Source organism: Benincasa hispida, chromosome 5 (assembly GCF_027475165.1).
Source record: "Benincasa hispida cultivar pf3 chromosome 5, pf3_genome.v1.1, whole genome shotgun sequence".
NCBI lineage: Eukaryota > Viridiplantae > Streptophyta > Magnoliopsida > Cucurbitales > Cucurbitaceae > Benincasa > Benincasa hispida.
In genome coordinates, this window is record NC_143482.1 from 51,251,911 (window position 1) to 51,261,708 (window position 9,798).

General features: G+C 33.0%; 1 protein-coding gene across 1 annotated transcript; it reads left to right on the forward strand.

The window, feature by feature from the left end:
- The first annotated feature begins 5,777 nt into the window (after positions 1-5,777).
- Positions 5,778-7,381, forward strand: LOC120078550 (cytochrome b561 and DOMON domain-containing protein At5g47530-like). The gene is made up of 3 exons (XM_039032828.2): positions 5,778-6,430; positions 6,543-6,797; positions 6,891-7,381. Exons 1-3 carry the CDS (start codon positions 5,819-5,821, stop codon positions 7,197-7,199), a joined length of 1,176 nt encoding a protein of 391 aa, XP_038888756.1. The 5' UTR covers positions 5,778-5,818; the 3' UTR covers positions 7,200-7,381.
- Positions 7,382-9,798: the final 2,417 nt, after the last annotated feature.

Below are 9,798 nucleotides of genomic sequence, written 5' to 3' on the forward strand. Positions count from 1 at the left end.
AAAAGTATGGGAGGCCCAGCTATCTCTCGAACCTCAGGTCTTGTTGTTTTGTATAGTTGTCTATACAACCATGCCAAACATGTTCCACCCCACGATTATCGCCCCACATCATAGAGGTTAGCTTATAGTGGCAGGAACATCTAGTAAACAAAATGACTTGATTTGTCGGAAAACAAACTTCCACCTATCATTTTTAGTATATATGCTCGTGCATATCTTATGACAGTTTCCTCGTCTGCATCATCATCTGCATCATCTACAATGAGGTAAACTTTTTAAAACTATTTTTTTTCAAATTTAATACAAAATAAAAAATTAAATTAAATTAAACTTTTTTCAAACTATTTTAAACTATATTTTCAAAGTTAATACTAGAAAAATCAAATATCATAAGAAATATATTTCAGAAAATCATAATAATTTTGTATTAAACTAAAAATATTAAAGGTACAAACTTCACAATTTAATGGACGAATATTATCATAAGAAACATAACAATAAACTATACTTAAATACAAACAAAAACAAACAAAATATAAATAAGATTAACATGTTGGTATAACATCCCAACCATAAGATTAACACTAATAACAACTACTAAGATTAACACTAATAGAGAAAAAACTACTAACTGTATGTAAATATTATTGAATTCAACATTATAGATCTACTAAATATAATAAAACTAGTAATAAATAAATAGTAAACTCACAAATTTAACTTACCTTTTTTGTTCTTTGTTTCCCAAACAACAACAAAAACTATAAAAAAACTATATAATAGTATGAGAATAGGAACAAAATATATATTTCTTTAAAAAAACATGAAATTTTGTATAGTAAAAGGTACAAACCTCATAATTTAATAGACGAATGAGGGAGAAGAAGAAGATTTGCTGAAGGCAGTGAGAATGAAAGAACGAAGGCAGTGAGGAGAAAATGAGAGGTTGATCTTAAAGGTTGAAAGGCAGTGAGGAGAATGAGGGAACGAAAGTTGTGTGAGAAAATGAGAAGAGACGGTGGGGTTATAAGCTAAATGGTTGAGTTTTCAAAACTCGACCCACGGGTTGGGAAAGCAGTGTGGGATGGGACAAGATGCTGACACGCTGCAGAGATTCGAATTCGTTTTAAAGGAGGTCGACGATTCAAATCATTCTGACGCGCGCTGCAGAGATTCGGATTCTTAGCTAAACGATTGTGTAGAAGTTTGTGGACTATCGTGTAGTGAGGAAAGAGAGCTCTTGAGAGGCCATCGCAGCGTACCGCTCATCGTGTACTTCCACTATGTGATCGTGTAGTAAAACTTAGCGATTGTATAGCATTTGGTATACGATCGTATAGTAAAAGGTATGCGATCGTATAGGTTTTGAGAAGACCATTGTCTATTTGTAATAGGTAAAAGATCGTGTAGGAGTTTGTGGGCGATCATGTAGTGAGGAAAGAGAGCTCTCGAGAGGCCATCACAGCATGTCACTCATCGTGTACTTCCACTATGCGATCGTGTAGCATTTAGTATACAATCGTGTAGTAAAAGGTATGCGATCGTATAGGTTTTGAGAAGGCGATCATATATTTATAATAGCTAAGGGATCGTGTAGGAGTTTGTGGGCGATCGTGTAGTAGGGAAAGAGAGCTCTCGAGAGGCCATCACAGCGTGCCACTCATCGTGTACTTCCACTATGCGATCGTGTAGCATTTGATATACGATCGTATAGTAAAAGGTAGGCGATCGTATAGGTTTTGAGAAGGCGAACGTCTAATTGTAATAGCTAAGCGATCATGTAGTGAGGAAAGAGACTCTCGAGAGCCATCGCAATGTGCCGCTCATCGTGTACTTCCACTAGGCGAGAGTGTAGTATAGCTCAGCGATCGTGTAGCACTTGGTACACGATCGTATAGTAAAAGCTAGGCAATCATATAGGTTTTGAGAAGGTCATCGCAGCGTACCGCTCATCGTGTACTTTCACTAGGCAAGCGTGTAGTAGCTCAACGATCGTGTAGTAAAGCTTAACGATCGTGTAGCACTTGGTACACGATTGTATAGTAAAAGGTAGGCAATCGTATAGGTTTTAAGAAGGCAATCATCTAATTGTAATAGCTAAGCGATCGTGTAAGAGTTTGTGGGCGATTGTGTAGTGAGGAAAGAGAACTCTCAAGAGTGGGAGTTCGGAAGACGCTGTGCGGAGAGGCCATCGCAACGTGTCATTCCTCGTCTACTTCACTAGGCGATCGTGTAGTAAAGCTCAGCAATCGTGTAGCATTTGGTCGTATGATCGTATAGTAAAAGGTATGCGATCGTATAGGTTCTGAGAAAGCGATCGTGTAATAGTAATAGTTAAGCGATTGTGTAAGAGTTTGTGGCCGATCGCAGAGAATTTAGTAAGCGATCGTTTAGTCATACTAAGCGATCATGGAGAGATTGTAAACGATCATTTAGCATCTAATAAAGAAGTTGTTCATCGTTGACTTGTTCTTTCCGGTAGTTTGAACCTATTGTTACGTTAATAAAGAATTAATAAACGATCGCATAATAATTTTACTAAATGATTGTGTGCGATCGTGTATATAATTACTAAATGATTCTTTAATTTCCTTTAAGTCGAGGGTTTGTTCTATAATTTTCCAGAGGTCAAGGGTTCAATCCTCAACCTCTTTCAAATTTTTTCCTATTCCTTTACAGATCTTCTTTAGTTTTCGACAAGTCGAGGGTTGAACCCTCGTCCTCTTCTCAATTTCCTTTAGGTCGAGGGTCAAACCCTCGTTCTCTTCTTTAATTCGAGAATTGAACTCTCATCCTCTTCTCAGGTCGAAGGTCAAACTCTCGATCTCTTCTTTAATTTTCGACAGGTCGAGGGTTGAACCCTCGACAAAATATTTTAAACTAAATCTCCGCCTTGAAATCTCCAAAACAACCATAGATTTCTAAATAGTTTCAAAACCACTATATTTCCCTAAATTGTTTTCCTAATCACAATATTTTTTTAAAAAAAACTCCCAATCAGGTGCTCATTTCAAAAACCGTCATTAATCATGTTCTCATCTTTTGATTGTGCTACATTTCAAAAACCGTCATTAATCATATTCTCATCTTTCTAATAAGTTCATCCATCACAATTATTTAAGAGTTAAAAGCTCTTTTGATTTATTGTTAAACCAAAAGTAGTTGATAGTTTAATCTTCCATTCATGAAACAATTAATAATAAATAATCGATATCAAATTGTGTGATTTTATTTTTTAAAATTAAGTATATTTCCTTTTAATTTCTCACATCGACTTACATATTTCTTAAGTTAAAGCGCTAAATAATCACCCAAATTCCAAATATCAAAATCAAGTTTTGAATGCTACTCTTTTTAGTTTTTAAAACAATGACAAAATGTATATGATAAAGCAATAAATTAAATGCGTGAGAGATGTTTATGGGCTTAATTTTCAAAAATAAAAAACAAAAAACTATGGTCACGTTTGGTAACTATTTGGTTTTTTGTTTTTGTTTTTTAAAATTAAGCCTATAGACACTACTTCCACATCCAAATTCCTTCATTCGTTATCTACTTTTTATCAATAGTTCACAAAATCAAGTCAAATTTTGAAAACTAAAAAAGTAGTTTTTAATAATTTGATTTTATTTTTGAAATTTAGTTAAGAATTCATCCATTGTACTTAAAAATGATGCAAATCATTATAAGAAATGGAAATAAAATAAACTTATTTTTCAAAAATCAAATACAAAAAATGAAGTGATTACCAAATTAGGTTTCCTTTGTTAATGGGAGGTCGGGGCTAAATACAATACTTGATATTATCCTAAACATAACCCAAATTAAAGGTGTCAAAATTTAAAATTTTATCTATACAAAAAAAAAAAAAAAAACTCTTATTACATAAGTGTATTTATTTGTCAACTTAACTAAACATAGTTTAATATTGGGACATATCTTATCAACTAAAATGTTAGAGGTTTGAATTTCCACCTCAACATGTTGTTGAACGAAAAAAGGAATCAAATTTGACCTCTAAAAATGTTAAGTTGTATCAATTCTTACCTTAAACTTTCATCACATCGTCCTTCAAACTTAGATAAGTGTTACAATCTTAACCTTTAACTTGTCCTTTAAATGCTCAAATTTACAATCTTAACCTTTAACTTTAAAAAGGGTTGCACTTTTAAAACTCCAATGAGTTCTCACTCCAAATAGCAAGAAAAGGCCTTTCTCCCTTTCGGCCGAGCTGCTTCACCCCTTCATTAAAGATAGTTCTCACTTAAACATTTAATGAATTATAAAATATGTATACACTATGAAATAGCTCTTCTATACGATCTAAGAGGGACTATGAGGGTGAAATATTTGATCTTCCCTTTTGCCCCTTTTAGTTGATGATCATATGAATATTTCACATAATTTCACATTTAAATCATTAAAAATATCGCATAATTTTTTCCTCTAATAATCTCTATGGATTTTTTTAAAAAACAATCCTATTTTATCCATTAATATCTTATTCATGAAAATCTTTTTTTAAAAATCTCAAATTTTATCTTAAATATATACTTCTTCACCTTAAATAAAGGGAAAAGGTCACATTTTATCGTCTAATAATCTCTACTTCATATTAATTAAGTATTTTTAAAAAAATAAAATCAAACTATGATTTGATATCTAAATTTTCTTTATAAATAGCTAATTTCAAAGCAATCTTTTTTTGTTGTAGTTTTTTTCTTTTTTTCTTTTTTTTTTTTTAAATTTCGTTAATAGCAACCTTGTTTTTCAACGTTTCTTTTCCTTTTGTTTAAGAAGTTTAATTTTCTTCTTTCAAGTATCTCTTCTATCTTCTATAAAAAGATATAATCATTCTCTCTCTTTTTGTTTAATGTTTTTAGTTTTTTTTTTTTCACTTTTCAATTTTGTAAAAACATATAGAGTTATTTAATGCAATTTTTTTTAATATGATCTTGTAGTTTTATTATAAAAATTTTATAGATCCTCACATGTTAAAGAATATGGGGAAAAGACCTTGCTTTTAAGGTTCAAGAAATTTCTCAAAGTTCAAGTAATTTAGAGGCCATTAGAATGATAAAGAAGAAAGGAATTGTTTTTATGTTTTTATAGATTTTTCTTCCACATTTTAATTTTAGGCTGCTTGCATAGATAGCCATCAGCTCATAAATATTAGAGTTTATAGAACAAGGGAAAAGTAATTGCAAATATAGTACAAATTTAGGCTCAAATTCAGTCTCTAAAATTTAAAATTTATAACAATTTAGTCTCTATTATAAAAAATCACTTTAAAATTAAATGTAAACTTTTATTACGTAATGTATCTTTGTAGTTTATAAAAATAAAAATAAAAAAAAAAAGATTTTCAATTTTTTTAACTATCTACATGTGTAAGAAATTTCATTAAATCTTAATAATATTATTTATAATAAAGATTTGTATGTTATAAATTGTAAAGTACGACTAAATCATTGATTATTAAAGTTTGAACTAAATTGTTACCATTTAAAAAATTTATTAATGATATTATTTTAACTAAAATTGAGAGACTAATTAATTTATTCCGGGACAAAAAGTGATTGACCGTGGAAGACTAGACCGAATAAGCAAGTTTGAAAAGCCTTTAAAAAAAATAGTAAAATTTAGACTTTCCAATTCCCGCGATCCGTGCGGAATCGTATTTTCTTCTCCCTTTCCTAAATCCTAAACGGAAATATAAAATTCAAATAAATTCATCCCCCTATAAATTCACTACAATTCTACTCAAATTCCCACATCTTCTCGTCTCAATTCCCAATTCGAAAACACCAAATCCCCAATGGCAACCAAACTCCAAACCTTCTTCATCATCGCTTTGTTTCTCTTATCTTTTTCCCTCTCCTCCTCCACTCAGATTTGCAGAAACTATAATGGCTTCGCCAACAATGAAGTCTTCGCAGCCTGTGTAGATCATCCCGTCCTCAACTCTTTCCTCCATTGGACCTATAATCCTTCAAACTCAACGCTCAAAATCGCTTTCAGACGCCCTTCCACTACTCCCAATCAATGGATTGCTTGGGCTATTAACCCACAAAGCCTCGCCATGTTCGGTTCTCAAGCTCTCATCGCTTACCGGAATTCCTCCGGCGTCCCCCATGTTTACACTTCCAGTATTGATCTTCCCTTTCCGACTATGCAACAGAGCCGCTTGAGCTTTGAAGTTCCTCAACTTTCAGCCACTTATGTCGATAATGAGATGACAATTTTTGCAACCATTAATCTTCCGGCCGGTCTGACCACTATCAATCAGGTCTGGCAGGAAGGTCTCATGGATCAGGGCTCGCCAATTTCCCATGACGTAACCGGCGACAACAGACAGTCACTCGGTACTCTGGATTTGCTTACTGGGTCCAGCGCGGCAGCGGTGGATTCCGTTCTCAAGAGAAGAAATGTAAGTCTGTTTTATGATTTGGGTCGGTTTGATTTTCCCCATTTGTGAAACCCTTTCGAGGATTTGGTGAAATTTTGTGATCTAATTCAAATTTGGGGGTTTTGATTTTCAGATTCATGGAGTTCTGAATGCGGTGAGTTGGGGGACATTAATGCCTATGGGAGCCATTTTCGCAAGGTATTTGAAGGTCTTCAAGGCTGCAGATCCGGCTTGGTTTTACCTTCACATCGCCTGCCAGACTTCCGCCTACGCAGTCGGTGTCGCCGGTTGGGCCACCGGTATCAAACTCGGCGGCGAGTCATCTGCAGTTCAATACACCACCCATCGCAACATTGGGATTGCTCTGTTCGTCTTGGGAACTCTTCAGGTAAAATTAAAATACAAAAGAAACCTTCGATATTTTTGTTGGATTTGAGTTATTCTTGATCACTAATAGTTTTGGATTTGTTTTTTGAAACAGGTTTTTGCTTTGCTTTTGAGGCCAAATAAGGATCATAAGTATAGAATTTATTGGAATATTTACCATCACTCCATGGGATACAGTGTGATCATTATGAGTATCATCAATGTGTTTGAAGGTTTGAAAATCTTGAATCCTGAAAGTAAATGGAGAAATGCTTACACTGGATACATCATCTTCTTGGGAGCTGTTGCCTTTGTTCTTGAACTTATTACATGGTTTATTGTCATCAAGAGAAGGAGATCCAACTCCAACAAGTTCCCACATAACGTCGATGTTCAAAGTGCCAAAGTAGAAAACAGAGTCTAGTTCCCCTGTTTTCTTCTCAAGTTAGGTTTAGGGTTTTGTTTGATTCTTTATGTGAGAGTTGTTAGTGTATGTTTTTGTTTGTACTCATTTTTGTAAAAATAGACCTGTTTTTTTCTCATTAATTATTATATTGTGGAATATTGCTTTCCATTATATCAATAAACAAATCTCTTTGGTAGTTATTTTCTATTATAGATATTATAATATGTGCGAGATAGATGCTCAAGCTTAATGTCAAAAGCCAAGTATCCTTCTTCTATTACTACATGTATTGGTCATATGTCATACAACAACCTATGTTTGATGTCCAAATGTGCCATATCTTGCTTGCCAAAATCTAAGTGGTCTTTTCTAGATTAAAATTTTAATATAAATATAATATTTTGTAAGAGTGTTATTATGAAAAATATTACAAAATTAGAATTTGTAGCATTTTGATATTAATGGTAATAGTTTTATCATTAATGTTTGACGCCAAAACACACTTGGATGCCACAAAAATGTGATCATCATAAAAAAAATTCTTCCTAAAGCTTGTCGTAAATTGATGCACTTGAGGCTTCAAAAATTTAAATCAATATGTTAGAGAAGACATTTTTCTACATTTCAGATATACTCCTGCAATAGCAATATCAAAAGAAATATTTTAAAAGTATTATAGACTCATTTGATGTTTTCTCGTGGCTAAATGAAATAACAAGTTATTGATTTTAAAAAAATTATGAATCTCAACCAACTAAAGCAATAATATTCCCTAAAATTAATGTTATGAATTTTAATAATCGTGGATTAAAAATCATAAATCTCGACTAACTAAAACAACACCATTCCCTGAAGTGAATGTTGTGAATTTTAATAATTGTGGTCGAGATCGGGGTCATGGTCGAGGTCGTGACTGTGGTAGGAGAAGGAATAATTATTATTTTTGTAATGGTCGTTCTAATCATCAAAATTTCAAAAGAACCACATAAAATAATGATCACAAAGGAAAAACTCCAGAAGATACAATTTCAAAAAGTGTTGAAACTAAATGCTTTTGATGTGGAATGACTGGGCATCGGTCACGTACCTATTGTACATCAAAACACTTAGTCGATCTCTATCAAGCCTCTCTAAAGGAAAATTAGAAAAACGTGGAAACAAATTTTGCATACCAAGATAATGAGATATTTGACTCATCCAATACAACATATTTGGATGTGGTACATTTTTTCAAATCTCCTGAAGAGAAAATTGGAACCATTGATGGCATAACAAGCGTTTCTTTTGATTTTGAGAATATTTAGTATTAATGTTATCTGTTTTTTTTCTTGGTTAATATTAACTTTTATATATTCCAAGTTTTATTTTTCTTATTGTAATTATTTTCTTTTAATGAAGAAACATGGATCATTTTCATATATTGGGTGATTAAAAAATGAGCACGAAGATCTATGTCAGGTAGACAGTGTAACAACACATACAATACTTACAAGTAGAAAATATTTTTCCAAACTGACAATGTTGGAAGCAAAAGTTAATACAATATCAGGTTCTGCAAACCTAATTGAGGGGTTGGTAAAAGCAAATATCATTTTACTTAGAGGAACAAAATTTGCAATTGACGATGCATTGTTCTCTAGTCAGTCAAAGAGAAATCTACTTAGTTTTAAAGATATATGTTGCAATGATTATCATATTGAGACTGATAGAAAGAATAATATAGAGTATCTTTATATCATATCTACTGTCTCATATGAAAAATATGTTAGATTTATGCTCTAAACTCGTAGATATTGAATGTAATTAAATGACCATCATCAATAAATAGTTATTAATGTTTTTCTCAATAAGTGTTATTGATATTTTATTTAATTTTGTCCGATTAACCCTAAGATTCAATAAACTAACATCCCAGGTTGTCTTATGATTCTTAAACTGTATGAAGAGACATATAAGGATTAATGTTCAAGATACAACCTAAAGGGTCTATAGTGTTGAGGTAAGGTTGGATACTTTATCCTGGTAACACTATGAATACGACCCATTTTGTATTTGATACAAATGCAGTGATCCAATGCGTTCGTGTAAGAGACACGCGAGTGGGGGTATCTTGGACAATGAGTTTGTGCAAGACCGGACTGTGAAATAGTAACTACTGGATGTGACTCCGTTGACTAGTTAGGTTTCTATTTCAATAGGATGACCTAGGCAACTTAATTTTACTCCTGAGTATATTAAGAACTCCTGTTCACGAGGGATTGCCCTTTGATTTGTATGGGTGAGAGTGGACAGCTCGCTAACTCAATATACCTACCATTTTGGAGATAAGACCGAGTGGGTAGCTGGGAACATAATCATACAAGATGGATTTCACTTTTTCTCGACTTCAGGGTAAGTAGATGAGTGTTCCCTTAAGTGGTGTCTCCGGGACTTGAACAAAAGGCCTTACCCTCTCACTGGCCCAAGAGGGGTTTCTGTTTAATGGATGGACCATAAACAGGTTGTTCATTAAAGGAGCACTGCTACTTAAGGATGTAGAGGTAACCTAGGGGTAAAACGGTAATTTGATCCAGTTGGTGTTATGAACACTCGTGAAGGACTAACTTGTTGTTATTGG